Consider the following 22,591-nt stretch of genomic DNA (forward strand, 5'->3'; position numbering starts at 1 on the left):
ATGGCTACTATTTTTCATCAAAGTAACAGTAATCATTCACTTTTATAGCATCTTGAAACTATCACTAACTGTCAAATGTACCAAAACAATAGTGGTAAACATAAATTAAAAATACCATACTTTGATGAAGACACATAAATACAACATCAGTTGAAACATCTTAACATCTTTATTTAAACAAATAATATAAATAAAAAAGTGCATAGAAAAATTAAACAGGTTTAGAAATACGTATACAAATGTTTACAAACTTAGGGTTTATTTGTACATGGTAACAAAGACAAAGTTAAAGATCACAATTGTCCTCATTTTTGTCTTTTGCACTTACTTTAAAATAACCCTACAATATATCCATTTATATATATATATATATTTATAATATTTGTGTTTGTATATAACATAGCTTTCTGAACCGATTCTGGGCAATATGGTTCTATTTATTTATTTTTAAGACAGAATCAATTATAATTTTGCATCCTTCTTTGCAGACACACACACACACACCTAAAACGAGAGTCGTGTGTAAATAAGCACACACCAGCTCTGTAGACATTAAAACCGAGTTAACCTCTGTTTTTGCATCAGTATTCCCAAACATCTGTCATGACAGCTGAGGTAGAATCCTTGCAATGACTTGGAGTGAATCTGTTCCTTTTTTTTTTTTTTCTTTTTTTGGTATCTTATTGACACTAAACAATCTGGGCTCCATCCCAGTGATTGGACATGCAAAATGGACACAAACAATATAAACACGTAAATTCTGCTCAAAATGTGAGGAAGAAAATAGAATTTGGAAGGGTGGTGGTTTGAATTAAACAGTGCTTGATTTACTTCTGTGGCATGCTCAAAGACAGCCAGTTATTTGCCACAACAAAGAAAATGAAATAAAATTAACATAATATTCTATAAAAAAAATACCTTGTACAAATATTTTTTTAAAAGGCCATAAACGTATAACTCGATTGCCTCAACAGAAATTTCAAGTAAATTAGTGAAACAAAGGACATTTGTAAACAAAACAGGCATTAAAAGAGGAGCTGTAGACCCACCACCATTTATACAAAACAACCTTTCACCATTAAAAGTCCAACTCAAAATGTGAATAAATATCAATACTAATTTCAAAGTGTGAATTCAATTTAGCGAATTAAAGACAGCACTGAACATCACAAAGAACAACTTTTTTTTATAAATCTTAAATTAGGTGCTGCTGAGTGAATTGTCCGTTTCTGACGTCAACGCCTAGGTTCACGACAATTCTGTTGCAGGAAGTGAACGCGCACACAATCAAGATGCAATTTACACTGGCGCTCTCCCTGATTAACACAGTAGCACAGATTTCGCAAAATGGGAATTTGTAAGGACATTTATGTGCAAGTGTGGGGCAATCTTGTTGGAATCGCAAATGAACTGAGCACAATAAATAACTTTAAAAACTGGTATCTATCACTCTTCACTTTTTGTTTGGGTAGTGTTTGCTACATGTGCTGTACATCAAGGAGTCGACATTTCTTTGAAACGCTTAACTCTTCAAAAGGACAGGAAACATGATGAGTTATTCAATAAGTACTGACAGAGTGCATTCATTAAAAAAAAAAGGGGGGGGGGGGGGGTCGGACACCCAGCTAAACCATTCCTCATTTGCGGGGAATCTCAGTCTTTAGAATACCCCACAATGCTCAGCACCAAGGGTGTTGTCCGGAAGGAAAAAACAGCAATAAAATACGTCCCCAAAAAAGAGAAGTGTGGAACATAAAATAAGGTTTGGGTGAATATATGGCTGAAGAACTGGCCTCACTACAACACACGGGCAATGATGTACCCTTCACTACAGGGTGGAGCAAAGATGATTACAAATGTACTATAAAAAGACAACAACTCTCCTCTAGAAAGACTAAAACTTTAAGAATCTCTCAAAACCAAGGTGTACCTTTTCAACACTCATTTTGACAGATAAGGCTTGCCGTGCGTAACCAGGAAATGTGGATGGGGTCCACGGAGATCGGGAAGCCCGGCTATTTTGTGAATAATCAAAACGTGAGAGGACCCAACAGGCAGCCTTGGGTACCATTCACACAAATACGCATCAGTGTATGACAATAACTTCTTCTGCCTGCCTCTCGATCCAGCCGCATAGGACGATGTCTTGTCTTAATAGTGGCTAAGTCCCGCTCTACGTTGCGTGCTTCGACGTGTCGGAACACGGGCCAGTGCCACCTTCAATTAAGGCTTTCTAGTAAACAAGAATATCTCCGTCTAAAATGACGACAGATCTCTCAGTTGAGGAAACGTCGACAGCGCCGCGCGCCGCAGTTACAGTTGAGCTTGTTGCTGGCATCCTCGATGGGAAATTTGTAGTCATAGGTGAGCTCTTCTCCCCTGTAGATCTTTCGCAAGGCAAAGATCACGATGTGCTTACGGCCCTCTACGTTGATCACTCGGGAATAGCAGTTGGGCTCACACGAGTGGTTGATGAATCGAGCTGCATTTCCGTGCATGGTCGCATCCACCACATCGAAATCGTCAATGCGGAACATGTAGCAACCGATGCCCTGACAAAAGAAAACAACAAATTCACTTGGTACATTCTTTATCACAACAGTGTTTCCTACAATATTGCATTCTTTACAGTATACATAAAATCTGCCTCCAGTGTAGTACGCCATGAATATTACTACATGAAATGTAAAATAAGTAAGACCAAGTGGAGAAGGTTGCAAACTTAACAACAACAATAAGGCCCACCTTACATGGAAACCATGGTGAACAAATTATAATGGAGCATTGAGTCATGCTGTTCTGAAAATGAGACCCACCTTGCCATCATAGTACTTCTCCCTTTTGTCAGTGAGCACTGAACGAATAACAATGCCAGCATACTCGATGACCATCTCGCCAGCGTCGATGTTCCTCTTGCAGAAGAGTCCACGCCCATGGATTGCAGACCTACGTTAAGTAGCGTTAGAGCGCTCACACAGAAACCATGTATTGGAAAGGCATTTAAAAAGGACAATATGTCCAGTTGACACCGTTGTGTATTTTATGGTGGAATAATATTGTAAAAAAAAAAAAAGGAAATAATTATATTATTACAGTGACCTGCCAATCTTGTGCTTTGCGGTGTGTTTGTTTTGAAAGTGAAATTAATCTATTTTTTTCACTATGAGGTTGTTAAACCATTTTTAAGATTTCTATAACTGATTTTGTGGAAGGACAGTGTCTCTTGTTTATTAAATAAGTGAAGTACAAATAAATTGTTAATAACAAGTCAAGATGCTGATGAAGAAATAACTACAAAAAACATAAACAATGATATTGATCATATAAATATCATGAACTCAAAACCAGTTCACAGCTTCCTTACGCAATTTATTTTTTGGGGGTAAAAACAATTGAATGCTGACCTGTACACGCCGACAGCTTCCTTTGACGTCCTTTCCAAATGTCTGAAGCGCATGGCCATTGGTAACTCCAAACTAGTGGCTCGTCTAATACAAGAGTTAAGCGTGTCAGGGAAACACCAAGTCAAACAGCAACATGTTTTAAATTACGACTGACCTTGTGGACTTCAAAAGAACATCATCTTCTTCATCATCATACGACCCGATGTCAGGAAGTTGCCTATGCTGAGATGCCAGGAAGTTGAACATGTCAAAGGTGGATTTCCTGATAAGACAAGTTTTGAATTAGTAATTGTCACCATCAAAGAGAGAAATTCATTTACTATATGGCTCTGTCAAAAACAGTCTCGATAGCCAAGATCGCAATTGATTCCTACATACACCTGACTTTTGCAGCTCATAATATCAGCATTTTGTGCACACACCTAAGGTAGAGTTCAGAGCGGGCACAGCCAGTGGGATTGACGGGAAGGTCGTCTTCCTGGTTGAACTGTTTGAAGAAGCGGAACTCATGATGTTGGCAATGGTGGGCTCCTTCGAGTTGTTCCAGTAAGAAGACCACTGCATCATGGATTAGACCGAGCATTCGGGCGCCAGTGAGCCTCCGGAAAACCAGAGGTCTTAACTTTGCGATTGCTCGCGCCTCCTGGACGCCATCTATCACCGCTTTCCAAGCCACTATAAGGGAGAGTTTAGAAATAAATACATTGAAAGGTGATAGTCAAATTTTAAGTTTCAATTTTAGTCAGTCAAACGCACCCTCGATCGTGTCAGCCTCCACACTGAAACCATCATCACTTCTTATCTGGAAACACAAGTGTGGCTGATCTTTGTTTGGCAAACACTCCTCTTCATCATCATCAGACAGTACGGAGTCATCTTCTGAGGCCGAACCAGCACCTGTGATTGCAACATTTTTTTTAAATGCTCACACAGAAAATAGATCTATTATCTTCTATCATAGTTTATGTTTCACATGTCTTCTACTGGTATATAGCAGACAAAAATAACACTCATTTGGCTCTAATCCACTTCCTTATTGGACAATAAGAAAGTAAAATGTACCAGAGTATTTCTTCCAGTCAATGAAGGTGGCGTGACCCACTGATTCCAAAGCCTGCTGCTTGCCGCATTCACCCCGAGACATAAAGTCCCAATTTTCACAACTGGAGAACGAAAGAAGCAATTGTGTTGTCAAACAAACTGTAAGGTGCATTGGTCTTTTTTTGTTAATATTCCTATGTACATTACATAACATTTATTCTTAACCTGGGTTATTGTATAGTCTTGTTTTGGTTATTGACTACATTTTCTTATGGTTGTTTTGCAATCTATAGTATCTATCCTCATTAGGGTCTAATAAAGAGACAGGAGCTGTCTCAGGTGCATATTCAAATTTTTGTCTGTCTGTTATACATTGACTCACCATCAAGAACACCTTTTTTTGTTTCAGTTACAACGTGCTTATTTCCAGATTCGAGGAGAAAGAAAAACGCATCAACTCAAGATAAGGTTTAAAAAAGGAGGAATTGAAACACAGTATTCAATAGAATTGATGCTACTGTTGGAGGAAATATGCAACAATGTTGTACAAGTTGGTTAAAGTTGACAAATTGGAAAGAAGTCTAATCTTACCCAGAGTTTTCAGAATCACTTTGATACTCCTGCTTTAAGTCATCCAAGTTAAGTATTCCTTTTACAGTGGGAGTCTTAATGCGAACTCCAGAAGCTCTGCTGAAGACACTCTGTACACTTGGTCGGTTACACTCGTCTTCACTGATAGGCTCAGAAGCTAGGAAATCCACTTTTGACTTCTTCGTGACGATACGGTCAGAAAGTGAAGACACTCTCTTCATGCGAACATGGGTCCGAGGGCGGGATAGCGGAGTGGGTGCTGTCTTAGGGCATGGCGCTACAGGTTCAGGCTCATTGAGTAGCCCAGGGGGCAAAACCAGTGAGGGAGGATTGAGTGTCCGAAGCCCACTCCACTTAGGGGTGAAGTTACTTGCCATTGCTTGGTTGATAATTGCTTCGGCACTCTCTGCGGAAGATGTGTTTGAACTCTTTGTTGGCAGATTGGACTGGTCAACTGTCTTGGAGGACTTGGATTTTTTTAATGAACTGCATTCTTTCTTTTTCTTGGTTTTTTTCTTTTCTGAAGCAGGTTCATTTTTGGGCTTTTTTGCATTCTTTTTTGGCTTTTTGGCATTGATTGAAGACAAAGCCCCATTGCTATTGTGAGTAAGCAACTGTGAAATTGTAGAAGGGTTCTGCTCAGAACTAGCAGCTATTGTGGACGCGTTTGATATTATGCTTGTCGCAGAAGGTTGAGTAGACATGTTTCCTGCCGCTGCTAGTGTGGTAGACAGTGCATTACTTTGCAAAAGACTAGCAATCTGAGTTACACAGTTAAAGGACGGAGCATTAGGATTCGGCAACTGGAATGTGTTACTGTCTGGGTTTTTTACAAAAATTTGTCCAAGGCGGTTTACCAACAAAACATGAGGTGTAGCGTCCACATTTGGACCTCCAACTTCCTTCACAGTAAGAATTGCGTGACCAGGTAGAACTGGAGATATCACTGGCTGTTGAGGTTCCAAAGCAGGTCTTGGAGTAGAAAAGTTTATTGAGATGGTGTGACCAGATAAAGCCTCCTTCTGGACAGATGAAGAGTTATAGCCATTTAAAATGACTGGGGATGAGTTGGTTTGGACTAATGTCGTAGCAGGTAGACTAACTCCAGGAATACAGGATAATGAAGCAGAGGAAGAGACAATGGTCACTGCTGTCGAACCCAAAGGCTGTGCCTGTGTGGAGGGCATGGATAACACGATACTGCCAGAAGTTTCTGCTTGGACATGTGTCCCTGATAGCAACGGTTCACTTTGGGGTGCAACTTTGAGCACAGTGGGAATCAGGTCTCCATCAGCAATAGTGTTAGACAAGGTGTCCCTTTGCTCAGTGTTTGAGTCTTGTGATGAATTTACAGGCTGTAGTGTAATGCTTGTGAGAGAGGGCTGTGTGAGACACGGTAAAATGGAAGAGATTTGAAGAGAGTCTGAAGGTCCTTGAGGACATTTTCCACTTGAGTTTTGGGAATGCTTCACATCGTCAGAAGAATTTGCCATCAAGTTATCTGTTATGTGGTTCCCAAATACAGAAGGCTCAGCTGATGACACCAGGTAGTTGCTGTCATATTTTGACTTTAAGGGCTTAGATGGTTCAGGCTGTTGGAATTTTGGATTAATCGTTTCTAATACAGGTTTTCTGGGGGGGAAGCCAAGACAAGAATTCTTTAGAAACCCCTCGGAACAGAGACTGTCAGGCCCCTCTGCCAGTAAATTAGGGACACCCTCAAGAGTAGGAAGAACATTTTCCTGTTTTCTGTTACCCACTTGGTGAGCAGAGACCACGCGCATCTGTGCCAAATCTAATTCCATGCTAATATCTCTTGAGGTTCCTGGAGGATTCTGAAATGTGTCAATGGGTTTGCTGATTGCAGATGAAATCGTCAGAGATGAGGAATCCTTGTGCTTGAAATTGGGTGGCACTTTTGGGTTCTGATTCAGAACTGAAGTGGTGTTGGTAAATGCTTCCAATTTGGTGACACCACTGTTAGCTAGGTTCTTGGTTGGATTTTTTTTGCCAGAACCATCAACTTTGTGGGGATCATCACTTGTAGAGATGCTTGCATCACTCTCTGTTCCATCATCTATACCATCCAATTGAGCCATGTTTCGGGAAGAAGTGGATGTGGGAGATTTGGAAAGATCTTTTGACCCAGCACAGCTAACAACAGTCCGAGAGAAGTCAAAGTAATGCTCCATATCATCATCTGAGGAGGTGTTGCCCTGGTCGTTCCTGCCTGATGCTGCAGAAAGTGGAAGACTTGCAACAAGAGTCTTTCTTTTCTGCACCTCTTGGGCACGACCCCAAAATTCTTCCTGATCATCCCCTTCCACCACTATTTGTCCACCACAATTCATAGCCACAACCTCATTCAGAACTGTCTCTTCAATCTCCAATTCTGTCCTCATCTCCTGTCCCATAGTTACGGTGGGTTCCTTGGGATATGAAGTAAAGGGAAATTTGTCTTCATCTTTCTGTTCGTCCATGTCTCTCTGAGGTGAAGTGCCATTTGCAGGGGAAACATCTTCCGGTTCTGGTGATGCCAAGAAATTGTGAGGCACTTCAACAGAATCTGATTGGCTGAGATCAAAAGACAACCGTGTCCTAGGTAAATTATGGATGGATGGAGAGAAAGATAAAGTTGGCGACGCAAATGTTCCTGTACTCTCCTGCCAGGGAGATTGGGGGAAAAAAGATGACGCACAATGGGTCTTTGCGTTACCAGGGCAACGGAGTGAGGAAGTACTTCTGCCCCCAATTGGCCGGACCGGTGAAGGACTTATCAGGATATCTGAAGTAGGATTGGAGAAAAGCGGGGAAACTGGAAGAGAAGATTTCCCACGAAGAGTGATTGGTCCAGTCGAGGGTCCTAGGGGAGGAGGAGGCACGCTACTGCGTAGGGCTGTCGTCTGTGTGTGGGGGTTGTGGCGTCGAGCCCTTCTGGTCTCCTCCAGATCACTTACTGTTAGTATGTGGTGAGGTTTTATTGGATTTGCTCCTGGAAGGAAAACAAAACAAATTAGTAGTTTAAACCAGAAAATGCATCCAAATCTTGTTCATGAGTCACTAAAGGATCAATTCCACCGTATTCAAAAGTTGTTTTCATAGAGAAGCTTTTGTTCATTCCAGTCTACATGTATGCGATGTGTGTCATTGGTGCCACTTTTTATTCAAATAGCAACCAAATACAATTTTTGGGGTGGTAGTCTTTATGTTGATTTGAGTGGCGCTTAAAAAACATTTCAACAATGCTCTGGGTTTCTGTCCTGACAGGGTGTAGAAGGCACAAACATTTCTAACGCATCTTTGGTGTAGAAGTTACCAGTTACATCACACAAGGGTCATGTCGATATTTTAGGGCGTTACAGGTGAAATTAGTTACGATCGAAAAATAATTCCTGTGCAGTGTAATTTAACGATCCGCTTGTTGGTGGAAAAAAATGGGTAATATTGACGGTATAGAGCATTTAACTTATTAACTTAAGAAAAGCATGTCTTTACCTGGGGAAGGCAAAGGTCGAGAAAGTCCTCCAGCTGGTCTCCTGGTTTGTGGATAGCTGGGAATCTTTGGCTTTACTCCGTGTTCTGCTTTTGTACTTTGAACAAAAGTTTCCTCGGTTTGGGGCTGCAATTGTAATGCATCTGTCTCTTGGGTTTCAGATTCTGGGTTAAATAGAAAAAAAAAAGATGGAACTTATGAATTTATACATTTCATTCTGCTATGTTATCTATCCTAAATGACAACAATAGATAAGGAGAAAGAAACTCACCCGGTAATGGACAAGGGTTGTGCTCAATGGTGTGATTGTCTCCTTGATCTGGCATCTCCTCAATGGGTTTCTCTGGTATTAAAGGTTGGACTTCACGGACTGTGCATGTGTATTTGCATTTTTGCTGTGGATTGAAAGTACTCCAATACCAGCGAGAACACCTTAGAAAGGAAAACAAGCATTAAGTAATGCTCTTAGCTCACTATTTCCAACTTTAGATAGCCAAAGATAACTTACTGAAATCCCACAGGAAATAGCTTTCCTTTGTTTGCTGAAAGTTCTGACAGGACACCAAGTCTATCAATTTGTAAAGAACCTGAATAGAGAAAATTAACACATTTTAAAACAATATGGGTCAGTTTCTTAATAGCATTCTCTGAAAATCAGACAGTTAAACCATACCAATCATAACATTAATTAACTCTGGCTCCAATCCAGTGAGGAACTTTCTCCGGAGGCTGATTCCTTCAAAATCCACATATAGCCGTCGATTTACTTCAAAATCCTGCCCGGTAATCACCTTCATAACACATACACAAACAAAATCTAAGTGTTAAAATGAAAACACTATCCATATTGTTTTGAAAGGAAGAGGCAGAAGCAATACCTTTCCACTGATGAGATGCTTGTGCTTGTGGCAGTAGACCTTCTTGTCATCTTGGAATACACAATGCCGAGACCGCGCACACATGAAGTGATAGTTGCTCTGACAAGAAGTCAGGCAACAGCCAACTGTGGCACCCGTTTGGTTGCATCGTTCGCACCGCTGCCAGCAAAATTGGATCACAAAACATAGTTTAGAATTGATTAATAATATAAAAACACCATACAAAGAGTCAGGATGCATTCATTCACAATCAGATTTGATGAGTACAGCAATGCATACTAAAACTAACCATCAAGCGACCCCTTGTGACAGCACTGTGGACATGTAGTAAAGCACCATTGTCCTCTTGAAAAACTTCAGCTGACCACAGACTGCAGTTAACATGAGCCCACTCATTCTGGCCCAGGTACAGCAACCTGCCTGCATCCTAAAAAAAATATTATAATAATTTGTAAAATTTTCCAAAATTGTTGACAGTGGCAGATAGATTTTTCAATTAGTACGCTGCTTACATTGGGTTTACGGTCTCCAAATTTTTGGCACAAGGAGCACTGTCTTTCATCATCCTTTGACCAGCCTGTATCCAGGTCCGCTTTTGAAAACCTTCCCCTTTTTCCTAGGTTTGTGTGAAAGTACAAATGTAAAAAGAGTCATCTTCAAATAAAGCAAAACACAAAGTTGAGAACAATAAGATTTGAATAAAAAACAACAAGGTGAGTTATTTTCCAGATTTATAAAGATTTTAAAAGTGGGTTAAATGAACAAACCATTTAACATCTTTAAACGATTACCTTTCAACTTGTGCCGAAAGGCACTGCTTGATTTGAAATGTTTCCAGCTCACGTGCTCTGCAGACATTGGATGAGCCACCTCATCTTTCCTTTCGTCTAAACTTTGACTGTCGTCATCATGAAGACGCTCCAAAGATGTTCTAGATGGTAGCTCCTCCCGCTCCTGCCACTGAGCATACACATGCTCTGTAGTAGGAGGGTGAACAGCGTGTGACAGCATCCCCCTGTGTTAGAATAAATCCAAATTGAATAAATCTGCATCTCTGCTTTGAAAGAAAGATTTTTACCACCGACAAGTGAGCCCAGGGGTAACCACAAATACACAATCCACCCAAGGAGAAATTACTCACATTGGCAATGTTTTGGTACACGAGTTCCATACTTTGGGGTCTTGACTGTTGAACCAATTGAAGACCTCTTCAAGTAGCTTTGAAAAAAAAAGTTAAGAGTTCAAACACACTTGGTGCTTGATTCTGATCGCACAGGACAAAATGTGTAAAAATAAATACAAAAAATACATGTTAAAAAAAAAGAGGAATAAAAAAAATATGCTTGTTTTAAGTGACAGTGTGCTTCAAAAGGCTCACTCTACCAAAAATGTCTACGATCAATTTATTAGTGAAGCAGAACTAAATCAAAATACAATTCAAGAAACAAAAAATAAATTTATCAAGAAGCATTAGATGGGGTCAAAGAAAATTGTCATACTTTTAAATAGTACGAGCGTGCCAGGGCTGTGGGTCTTTGTTCTTCTGGGAGGTGTTGTTCTTGTTCAAGCCTCTTTCTAATTACCTGTACTACATCTTCATGGAACATTTTCTGTAAAAAAAAGTGTTTATTTTTAGTACACTGCCTAATTAAGTTCATTTCATTGTCACAATAAACTCATGTTTAACTTGGTTTTGTTAATAAATTCAAAATGTATCATATTTAAATGAGAATGTGTTGGTCTGACCAATGTTGTATAAACGCCTTTGTCAAACTTTTTGCCCACAGCTCGGAGGTCACAGGCAGGTCGTCCTTCAATTCCACTATCAGGTCCCGCCATCTTTTCACACTGGCGATGAACAGTAGAGAATGTGCACACTGAATTTCATGGATTTCATTTAAAACAATACAAAAGTTTAACATTAAGAAATGAGCCGCCTTTCTTACCTGAGAGCAGGTAACAAGGTGCTGGGTGAGGGTGGAAGACAGTAAGCAGGCTAGAACTTTCTCTACTCCAGATCGCAGCTCGATGTAGAGCAGTTCTCTCCAGGCACTGGGTTGTGTCACACTGCATGGCCGGCATGAATATACCACACTCTCTGGGAGGCTGGACAGGATCTCATATAGTTCATCTAAAGTGTGGTAAAAAGAAGAGGTTAGCAAAAACGAAGCTCCAAACAAGCTCATCACAACTAATATTTGCTTGCTGCTAAATTAGAAACATATCCTCCAACATTATTCAGTAAAATAAACTCTTTTTATACCGACTAAGTTGAATATTACCTGTGAGATCCTCACACTTGGCATGTACCCAGTGGTTACAAGTACCACATTGCATCATCTGACTGTCATAGTCATTGTCCTCATAGCACTTGAAACAGATTGGGCAATAGTTACCTGATGAGACAAACAGATACAAGTATTAAATGACCCAAAAAAATCTTCACAAATTACGAGTAAAAATGTCCACATGGTTGAAGCAAACGACCTAAAAAAGGTATATTCTACTTACCCTGTTCGAACAAATTTGAACAGTCTGGACAGAGTCCTTTATCGTGATTCCAGTCAATGTCCCAGCTCTTCCCAGGCGTAACGCCACAACTCTTACACCTAATGCATGTCATACAAACCTACAGAGAGACAAATTGGTGTTTTAGACAATCCTATTGCTTCAAGGGAATCTCCATGACTGTATGTTTTTTAGGTGAGGGGAACCCACCCAAGCTTTCCTCTTTTTGTTTTGCTTTGGATAATTTGGTCCAAGACAGGAAGCATGATAAGAGTTCTGACATCTTTCACACTCCAACAAAGGCTGAGGAAGATGTTTTAAAACTACATAAGTGAAATTCAATTATTCTAATAAAAACACAAGAATGCAACGGGATTGTTTGGGCATACCTTTGATTGCTTGTTTTTCCTGCCGCACACATGGCAAAACTTGCAGTGACGACAGCACCAGTTTTCCTTGTTTTCCACTGAGGGGCGCTCTGCCTCTTCAAGACAAAACCAATGGAAGGGCTCACAGCACACTTGGCAATGCAACATCTAAAAAAAAGAAAAGTGTTTAAAATACATAATAAATGTAACTGTTACTCGTATGTCTTAAACATATAAGAACATTTCAAACTATAATTACTTCATGCTGCCCTTTACTGGCACAGAGAAGGCACACGTGAGGTGGCATGTTGGGTGAAGAGGTCAGGATACTTAAACCACCCATGTTCCAAACGTTCTCCAAGGTACAGTCCTCCTAAAACATTTAAAATACAATGAATTTGTAAGACAGCATGTTTGCCATTATGAAGTATCCATTAGTAAAATAGTACAGCGGAACCTCTGCTTACAAAATTAATTCATTCCACGACCTTTACTGCTAACCCCAAAACTCTTCAAAAATTATGCAAATGTTTGTATGATTGCAAAAAGATAAGAAACTTTTTTATTAACCCATTAAAATGAATACAAAATGTAAAGACATTTTCCAATGCATTTTTAGAATGAAAAACATTAGGTGGGATGTGTTTGAATGTGTGATATGTCCGTGTGGTCTTCAAAGAAAAGAAAAATACCTTGAAGTCAACCCGTATTTTATGAGTGGGCTTGGAAGACTCCACCTCCCTCTGCTCAAATCCATTAGCGATGGCAGCCAGGACACTTGGAGGCGTTTCCTCAAACAACGCTGAACCCTGAAAGACAAACACAACTTGAACATTAATGGGGACATAAAGCTGGAAGTGCGCATTACATTGAGTTAAAATGAGTTCAACATTATGCAGCCAACAAGGACACAGCCCACTTGACCGTGTCTAATTTGAAAGAAATCTCATTTTCCAACCTTCTCAGGTTTGCGCCTAACAGATGGCACACGATGTGAGCTAGATTTCCGATGCCGGATCTCATCATCCGATAAATCCCCAAGGAATCCATCCAATGAAACAAAGTCTTTGAAGGAAAATAATTACAAATAAAGGTGAACAATTTAGCAAGGGAGATGTTCATACTCTATATTATAATTATTTGTGCAACATAAAACAAAAATAAGGACTGATCTGAGTTTTACTTCACCTGGACACAAACGAGACCCATTTCCTCTCCTTCTGGCTGGTGAGGCTGAGTTGAGGTTCTTCTCATCCAAATCTGACTCATAGTCCACCAGGTCAAAGTACACACGCGGTTTTACAACACGCTTTGGCTGCTTTCTCAGAGACGGACTGTTACTGTCAGCTTGGAGGCCAGAGGGCGAATCTGCCACTCCCTCTAGGCCTTCATCATTACTTGAATGTCCTCCACTAAAAGAGGATCGTCCTCGTTTGGGGCCTGAAAAAGAGAGCAAGAAAAAAAATGATTGAATTTGTTTTTTGGGGAAGCTACTACAAATCAGAGGACATGTACTTCAAGGTAAGGAGTAAGATATAACCTTTGGGTGCAGTTCTTCCGCTTAATCTGCGAGCTTTCCTTTCTTCAATTTGATCGCATCTCTTGTAGCTTGTTGGGGCAAAAGTACATCACTCATTAATTGCAATGCATTATCATGCTCAATGAAACAGAGGTTTAAATATTTAACAACTTACACACAACACTGTCGTTTGGTGTTGGGACCACCAAACTTGGGTTTGTCCAGGCAGTTTATGCAGCTTCCACAATCCTCTTCATGGTTGCAACCCTTACATACACCACATCTCCGAGAACGATAGCCGAAAGGCCCGAGTCCTTTTCGTTTCACAAAGCCGGAGGTCCTCTTGACCTTGGTGACTTTGGAATCGGAGAAATCAGGACCGTCTGATTCTGATAGAGAGCCATCCGCAACATCTGCAAATAAATTAAATTGATTGTAAATTTCCATGAGGCGACAGGCACTTTCGAGCAATGTTGACGTCAGCGTTTGATGTGATTTTTTTTAAAACAACGCTTTTAAGACGCCACGTGTTTGATCACACTGCTGTGATCGATCATAGGAAAGCAGCAGGGCCCTCTTTTGTCCACTTTCGCCTACCCTTGATTACAGCAGATGGAGAGATGCCTGTTCTTTCGTGCAGAGGCAGAGCGCTGAGCCTGGGAATGTCATCTGGTACCAAGGCCCGAGGCTGTCCAAGCACCACGGAAGCAGCGCGGCACACGTGCTTAATGCGTGGACCTCCGGCCTGACGGAATTCTTGGCACAGCGGCGAGATGAGTTGTGGCTAGAGGTGAGGAAAAAATAAAACAACACTTTACTGAAAGTCTAAAGAGGTGAGACAGGGGCTTTTTTTGCCTGAAATGTGAATCATTATTCATAAAAATGACCGCACTCCATTGTGTTTTCGTTAAACAAAAGCATGCTGAAAATGCTTCCGAATCTTATAACTAAAGAGATGAAGTAGGAAGATGTAAGATATTTTATTAGGTCGATTTTCTTGGAAGCTTTATTGATTAGTCCACTTACTTGTCCTTGAGGTGGCTCGGTCTTGATTGAAACATCGGTTTCAGGGTGTATCCTCTGCTTCCTCCTTTGTCTCTGAGAGGTCAAGTTTCTCGATCGGACGCCAGTAGGCCCAGATAACAGCTTCAGACATGAAAGACATGAAAGGGATCTTTGTAAGCATGGGCAGACAGTACGGGCAAATATGCCGCCATTACTTTTCTCAAATTTCCCAAAAATGACATTGTAAAGATGTCCTGCAAACAAACAAAAAAGTTGAACTTTCTGCTTATTTCCCAAGGCAAATATTTTTTGGGGAGAATCTTGCATATTTAGATTTTGACCCATCTCAGACTTGTCCAACCTGAATCATTTACAGGTGAGGGATATAGATCCATGTCTTGACATAAAATCATTGAATAATTTCATCCATATTCAGTTTCTCTTGCCACTGAGTCACATTATTGGATTGTGTCCAGTGATTTGGCAAGGAAGACTTCCATTCAAATGGTACACTGTTTTTTTAAAGGGTACTTGATGTAAAATTGAACACCAATAAAAACAACAGGTGATTTATAATGGCCAAACCGACATGCAAGATTTAAGAAATCATTATTATTCTTAATTTGTAGCCAGAATTTTGCCTCAGTCTGATTTAAATCCTTCCGATTGAAGCACTCAGGTGAACTATTTACTTGGGATGTGATTATTCCAATCTGGTGTTTACATTTGCTACAACGCTTAATCAGAACATCTGCTTTACAGGCATTCCTAAATACTAATAACAGAATGAGTTTTGTATTATTTTCTGCTTTCCATTCATCTGTCCACATTTTCAAGTGAACACATTCACCAAACATTAACAAAAAGTTTGCAATGCGTATTGCAATATTTCTTTGGATCATATAACAATAAACTTGAAACTGCAACACAGAGCCCGAGTTAATAGCCTGATTTTACCCCTGAAGACTTCATCTGTTTCTGCTGGTCAATCTTCATCAGTTGAACTTTGGCTTTTCTCAGCAGGTTAAACATTCTTTTATTTGCTCCAGTAAGACGTGCTCTCTGGGAAGGTCCTTTTCCCACAGACACAGGATGGTCATCTTTAGATGTGACTGGCTCCTTCATTGCATCCAGCTCGGCTATGAAAGAAAAATATTGCTGTTATTTTATCATTAACTCATTCATTATCAAAAGACATGAACACTTTTGTTTATGATTTTCAACTGCTCACAACTAAAGACTAAAAAAAAATCTAAATGGAAACACTCGTTTTTTATGATTACAGAGGGAAATCTAATATTTATTTTCTAAATAGTAATTGTGTAATCTTTTAGCCATAGAACACAATATTCTGTGGTGCTTGAAAGAATGGGATGTCTTGTGACATGATGTTTGATAGTGAGTTAATTCAAAAGTCTATTTTAAGAAGTCACATCACAATCACAGCACATGTACAAAATAATGGTGCTTGTACCTGAAGGAGCCTCGACAGAATCCTTTGCGGCTGGTTCCGGTTTTTCACTGTCCCGATCAGCGAGCAACCTAGACTTGGTAGCTTTTATACAAACTTTTCTCACAACTCCTGGTGTGCCTAGGTCTTCGATCTTGAGCTTGGATTTTTCCTTCACAATGTCTGTGTCACGCTGTCTCAGACTAATGCTCATTGCCTCATCATCAAGTCCCTCGGCTAAATCAACAGGCGACTGGAGAGATTTGCTACTTTCCATATCTGTTACACTTTTGCTCTGGGGAAGTCCTTTATGCAACCTGTTCAGCCGTTGATAAATCTTAAAGTGGGCTGCTTGTTTATTAAACTTTATTGGGGAAGTCTTTTTCTGATGATCCAAAAGACCAGAAGAAAAGACTTCTCTGGGTTTATCAACTGGAGGAGGCAAAAAGAGATCCTCACATTGGTTCTCTGGAGTCTTGTCCATTGTGAAAATTTCCTCCGTCAACTCTGCTGGCAGATCCCACTTCAAAGTGGAGTCCTTTAAAAGAGAGCTCTTCTGTTCCATTTTGACACTTTTTGCCTCGGAAAAGAGACCCTCGGTTATGTCGTCTGTATCATCCAGATCGTCCGAAGAAAACAAGTCAAGATCGAGTTGGGCTATTTCCTCCTCATCAACAGGTAGGCTGGGAGAAAGGGCTTGTCCCGTCCCTTCGTCTCGCCTCTTACCCGTGCGTATTTGCAAGCCCAGTTGCAAACCTTTCTTGGGGGAGTTCCTACGGGGCAACATGGACATTCCAACATCATCCATAAATCTTTGGGGGGTCTTGATGACTCGAGAGGATCTAGCACTTACAACAGGCATTATGAAGTGTTTGATATTTTTGACAAACTTTGTTTTACCAGACGGCACGTCAACAGCATCTGCTTGTGGGCCATCCCCAAACGAGTCAGTTTCTTCCTCTTTCAAATCGCTGCCATCTTTGTTAATTCCAATTTCTATCAGCGTGGAAAGGATCGACTCTGGTTGTGGCCCTTTAGCGTCCAACTGAATTGCAGGTCTCTTTTTGTATTTTTTCTGCACGCCAACAAGTTTACGACCAGAGGCTGGCGTGTTATCTTCTGATGTGATAGAAATGTTCTCTTCAATTGTTGTCATTTCTTCTGACGAGTCGAAAGGAGCAAACTTCCCATCTGTGTTCCGGTATCTGTGCTTTTGACGCTGCCCAATTAGATTTTTACGCCTCTTTTTCCCTTTTTTGTGCGGTTTCTTTTGCAAGCAGGTGTTTGGATCACTTGGTTGAGTTTCCAAAGCCAAAGGTGGCTGACAATCTATCAATTGAATGTCTGTTTCCTCTTTTACTGGTGGGTGTTTCGGCTCTACCTCTGTGGACACAGTGACCTGATTTTCCACAGGCTCCAAACTTTCTTTTTCCTTGGGCTGGCTTGATTCTATTATTAAAGAATGGTCTTCCTTTTGCTGAAATTGTGTGCTTTCAGATTGAACATTGACCAAGTCAGTAATCACAGCACTTTCTTTAGCTACAACAGCCTTCCTCTTTTTAGCTGACCTCTTTTTCCCAAATGAATTATTGTTACGTCTCTTGGGTTTAGAAGGCACGCGCAATGGTTTGGCCTTATTAACTTGGGGTTTGTCCTCCTCCTCTTTCTGTGGCGATGTTTCAACAGGCACAACTTGAGGAGCATCAGTTATCTGTTCAGAATCCACCGGGAGTGGTTCAGAGATGATGCTAGATTCCGGCAAAGAATTTATATTTGTTTCCTGTGAGGAGTTTTCACAGGGCATTTGTGACTTGGATTCTTCTGATGAAACCTGATCAGGTGCTTCCACAACCACCTCTGGTAAATTTTCATTTTGGGGGCGTGTTCTCAACCGTCGCTTCCGCGGCGTTGCCACAGATTTGCGAGCTACAGGCAATTTTTGAGGCGAATCAAGACTTAATGTTCTTTTTCGCAATGTCCTGGTTGGCAGGGGATCCGACTCTGGAGACGGGGCTTTATCTTTGTCCTCCGGAACTTTGACTACTTCCTTCGTAGCATCGTCTTTCTTTTCAGGCACTGGGCTAACTTGGTGAACCAAAAAGGATGTCTTGGATTTCTTATGTTTGCCAGGAGAGGAGAGCTTTTTTATTTGGAAAGGTGGGACAACTTTCCCACAATCCAGCTGAGCAACTTCTTGAGGAGAACTTTCTTTTCCATCGCACCTAACTTCCACTTGTAAAGTAGAAATGTTCTCAAATGTTCCATCTGCCTTGTATTGGCAGTCTTTCTCTTCAATGCCTTTAATGATATTCTCCTGTGGAGCCGTATTGTCCGATTTTAACGGCTGCTCTATCTCCATCAAGCTCTTGTCAACGACAGTGTCATTTACAGTGGACAGGTCCACTTCAGAAATCTCTTTAACACTCTCAGGTAGCTTGACAGCATTTTCAGCAGGCTGGTTCTGACACCCTATCTTAACTAATGATAAAGTCCAGATAAATTTTTTTCGCTTCTTTTTTCGAGCCGATTTCCCTCTGGACTGGGCATCATATTTGGGGTTCCTCATTTTTGTAAACTTCAAACTTGGGACCCTCCCCTCTTCGCTTAAAGGCAACCTATGGCTGGGTTGTACGGTTAACGGCTCAGACTCAGTGAAGGGGGGACTGTGGTTATTTTGGACTGGAGCATCCTTGTTTAACCTTTTACTTTGTCTTTGCCTGCCCCTCTTCATGGAAACATTTTTCTTAGCCTTTCTGGACACTTTTGGCTTTATAACAATGTTATCACTTTTCACTGGATTTACTGTTTCAGCAGCAATATCCATGACAGGTTGCGAAAGTATGTTGGTGACTCTGTTGCTTCGCCGAACGGCTTGATTACGTTTTGACTGTGTTTTTGTTTTTACTTCAACAGTCTCTTTTAATGTTTCAGCTTTAGCAGTTGATTTCTCCCCTTGCAATTTCTGGTCAGCAGCCATAACTTTAGAAACAGAATTGCCAGATGATACTGTCTCTTTTGAAGCTGATCGTCCACGTCTCCGTTCAGGTAAAGAAACTGCTTCTTTATCGTCTCCAACCTCCTCAGGTGGTTTCGGTTTTAATTTAACATGGGCAGTAGCAATGTTTTCAGCTTGAATGTTTTCTTCTTGGGGTTTTGCCACAATTCCTTTTAGCTTCATCTTCTTGATAGACTTCTCACGAGGATCCTTTACTCTTTTAATTTTCTTTTTCGCCACCAACTTTATTGTAATCCTCGGTGCAGGTGGCAACGCTACCTCTTTGGTCAGCTCCGGATCCACAATGTTCTTGACTTTAGAACGCTTCCTCGAACCCTTGCCAGGTTCTGATTTGGAAGATACAGCGGGATTCTCCACCACCAAAGGTTCCTCTTTAACAGGATCAGGAGAACAAACAGCTACATTTTCAACTGGTGTAACAGGCACTGCCTTCTCCTTTCGTCGTTTAGACTTTGTGTTGACATTGCCTACAAAAAGTAAAATGTATTGTAAATCAGCAAGGTGATCACAAACATTTCAGAAATATATGTGGATATGACGTTGAGCTTGCATTTTAATTGGTTCATATGAGTGTTTTCTACCTTTTGAAGGGTTTTTCCGAGACCCTTGTACTCCTTTAGACCTTTTCCTAAGAGCTTCAAAACCTTGGAAGTCATCACCCTTAAAAACATAATAATAACAATTAACACATGCATCAATGTTAACATGATTCCAGTGGCAATAAACTCTCTAAGCAAAATCACTGCAGCGCGCACGCACACACAAAATTAAAATGACAAAGGATGTCATGGTATTCACAATATCTCTTAAGTGATTCAATATTGTTGTAGCCTTATCTTAGTATAATGACGCAAAAAAATCAGTTCGAGTTCTGCTCTATATTAATTACTACATATATTATTATTATGATGTACACACGTAGAGCAACTGCATTTTGCAGCAATATTTTTAGATGTAAATGTAACCAACTTTTTTTTGCTAAACCTGGAGTTTTCCCACAATATTGGCTATATCTACGGCACTACCCTAAAAGCACAAATAGAAAGAATACTTAGATGTGACATAGTAAGCCTAAAGCGTTAACTGACCGATAATTAACAATATGCATAACAAACTATAATATTGTATTACAGATAGCAGGAAATGGTACTAGACAGAGATTAAATAGCATTTTCAGCATGGATAAAATAGTTGAAGCATAAAATCAGGCGTATTTCCAATTAACTAATAAGAAACGTAGTGTAAATAAGCGTGTCATTTGAACGATATATCAAAAAAACTAATGACAATTCAGTATGAAGTCCAAATACAAACACTGCTAAACGTGTTTTCAATCACGGTTCCCTCCAAGTTTCCACTTGTTGAAAGATAAGTGTGCAAAAAAAACAACGTTATTACTCATCGCGCCTTGGAACTTGATTCATGATCTGACAACAAATCTCAACACCAAAAAATAAAAAAAAGTTCCTGCTTGTCAGTAGTTGCTAACATGCAACGCATTTACCATTGAATTGATCTCTCACAATTAGTGAGGCCATAACAGGGTTTTACGACGTAAGAACACGGGTTACACGTTACATGATGTAATTTGTGAGTTTCTTTCTATTTCCGTTTTATTTTAAGAAAAAGCGTGTGGTCCGAACGCAGAAAAGACAACAGTTAGCAGCATGGCTAGTTACAGTGCGGGTACTAGGGCTAGCTTCCCCCTTCTTTGTGTTCGCTACTATTAGCTGCCAGCAGCTACTTTGGCCCGATAAGGAGAGGGCCACTGGAGGACTAATTGCCTTTGCTGTTTACAAATTGACGTACTCACTCGATCGCTTCCATTAAATATTCAGGAGGAAAGTGTGGCGCGGTGACATTTACAAACCGTGCTGCGTTATTAGCAACACTAGTGTTGATGTTACTGTACTTCCTCCGTTCCGACTGTATTTTACGCTGCGACTCACTAAATGTCACGAAAAGCTCCGCTAACGTTGGTTAGCATTTCATGTTAGCGCATATATGTTAACGCGTTAGCCTAGCCAAGGGATGTTGACATTTCTCCATGGCACCAATAGACAGTTGTGGACAACATTCATTTGGGCACGTTTTAGCGGTGTTTTAGGATGTGGTGAAAAATAAAATAAAATAAGGATACTAACTCCTGAGTCGGTTTGGGACCTCACCTCTTCACTCCCACTAGAGCTGTACCCAGCCTGGCCAAGGGTCTTGTGGCTCGCCTCTATTCCAAGTAAGCGCAAGTGAGACTGGTCTTCGTTTAACGATACAACCAGGTTTGCGGGCCTTGGCCCTCCGTAAGTCACATCATCAGCTTCTAAGCCTGAGCGCCCGAGTTGCCAGCGCTTCTCGGAGCGCAAACGACTACGAGATGACCAAGGCCGACCGGGAAAACGACCTCTGGCTGTAGCGGTTCCACCTTGGCCTCCTCCGGCAGCCGCGGTTGCTGATCCGCATCCCGCTGCCGCCATCATTGCTTCGACAACAACACACCTACGGCTAGCAGGCTTGAGCAGCGACAAGAGAGGCAAGCGGGAAGGCGCGAGATGGGCGGGCGTGTGCGCAATGCTTCATGGGAAATGGAGTTTTCGAGATAGGCTCATTGATAGCCCATGGAATGTGTTTAAAGCGCCCCGGGAGCCAACGGGGACCACCGTTATCGTTTGTCGGCCGTTTTGTGTCAGTACCAATCGATAGAGCTGATAGATGGTGTGTCTGTTTTATTGCTTTTTTTTTTAAATAAAAACTGTTCTTTTGTTTTCCTTTGACAGTGTGGTTAGCGTGTCGTCCTCACAGTGGGGGTCCTGGGTTCAAATCCAGGTCGGTCCACCCATGTGGAGTTTGAATGTTCTCCCTGGGCCTGCGTGGGTTTTCTCCCACATTCCAAAGTCATGCATGGTAAGCTGATTGGACACTCTAAATTGTCCTTAAGTATGAGTGTGAGCATAATGGTTGTTTGTCTCTTTGTGCCCTGCGATTGGCTGACCACCAATTCAGGGTGTCCCCCGCCTCTGGCCCGAAGTCAGCTCAGATAGGCTCCAGCACCCCCCGCAACCCTGGTGAGGACAAAGCAGTTCAGAAAATGAGATGAGATGAGCCATTTGGGAAAAATATAAAGTCAATAAAATCACAAAATATATTATAACAACAACAAAAACAATAATAATAATAATAATAATAATAATAATAATAATAATTCAACACTATTTAAAAATAAAGAATGTCAACTGTTCTCCTTTTCTAGTCTTGGCTGTCATTACATATTTATTTATCCTCTCATTATGAAAATGCTCTGTAATACGCTGGGATACTACAGGG

At 40.8% G+C, this 22,591-nt stretch overlaps 1 protein-coding gene across 2 annotated transcripts; it reads right to left on the minus strand.

Annotated features, from left to right (window-relative positions):
* Nucleotides 1-146: 146 nt before the first annotated feature.
* Nucleotides 147-21,812, minus strand: kmt2bb (lysine (K)-specific methyltransferase 2Bb). 2 transcript variants are annotated; one of them, XM_077597723.1, is made up of 36 exons: nt 21,442-21,812; nt 19,855-19,933; nt 16,282-19,740; nt 15,765-15,946; nt 14,829-14,948; nt 14,400-14,586; nt 13,978-14,215; nt 13,824-13,891; nt 13,472-13,723; nt 13,242-13,348; nt 12,976-13,092; nt 12,543-12,656; nt 12,305-12,451; nt 12,126-12,218; nt 11,919-12,036; nt 11,690-11,803; nt 11,354-11,538; nt 11,154-11,255; nt 10,907-11,017; nt 10,549-10,625; nt 10,199-10,422; nt 9,920-10,023; nt 9,697-9,834; nt 9,408-9,566; nt 9,203-9,320; nt 9,038-9,116; nt 8,801-8,961; nt 8,532-8,693; nt 5,037-8,028; nt 4,467-4,567; nt 4,161-4,301; nt 3,827-4,079; nt 3,559-3,666; nt 3,405-3,488; nt 2,817-2,946; nt 147-2,552 (listed from the first exon to the last, which is right to left on the minus strand). In XM_077597723.1, the coding sequence occupies exons 1-36, from the start codon at nt 21,745-21,747 to the stop codon at nt 2,277-2,279; spliced, it is 11,406 nt and encodes a 3,801-aa protein (XP_077453849.1). In that variant the 5' UTR covers nt 21,748-21,812; the 3' UTR covers nt 147-2,276. The 2 variants fall into 2 exon arrangements, with proteins under 2 accessions (XP_077453849.1, XP_077453847.1); XM_077597721.1 differs by having other exon boundaries at nt 21,418-21,812.
* Between the last annotated feature and the right edge of the window lie 779 nt (nt 21,813-22,591).

Source organism: Stigmatopora argus, chromosome 4, assembly GCF_051989625.1.
Source record: "Stigmatopora argus isolate UIUO_Sarg chromosome 4, RoL_Sarg_1.0, whole genome shotgun sequence".
NCBI lineage: Eukaryota > Metazoa > Chordata > Actinopteri > Syngnathiformes > Syngnathidae > Stigmatopora > Stigmatopora argus.

Excerpts from the sequence above, each read along its gene's own strand:
- kmt2bb (XM_077597721.1), bottom strand. The coding sequence starts at position 21,747 with ATGATGGCGGCAGCGGGATGCGGATCAGCAACCGCGGCTGCCGGAGGA. Across the intron at positions 14,949-15,764 it reads AACAGATGAAGTCTTCAGGG|CTGTTATCTGGGCCTACTGG; the intron begins GTAAAATCAGGC and ends TCATGTCTGAAG. Across the intron at positions 10,423-10,548 it reads TGTACCAAAACATTGCCAAT|GGGGATGCTGTCACACGCTG; the intron begins GTGAGTAATTTC and ends ATTCTAACACAG.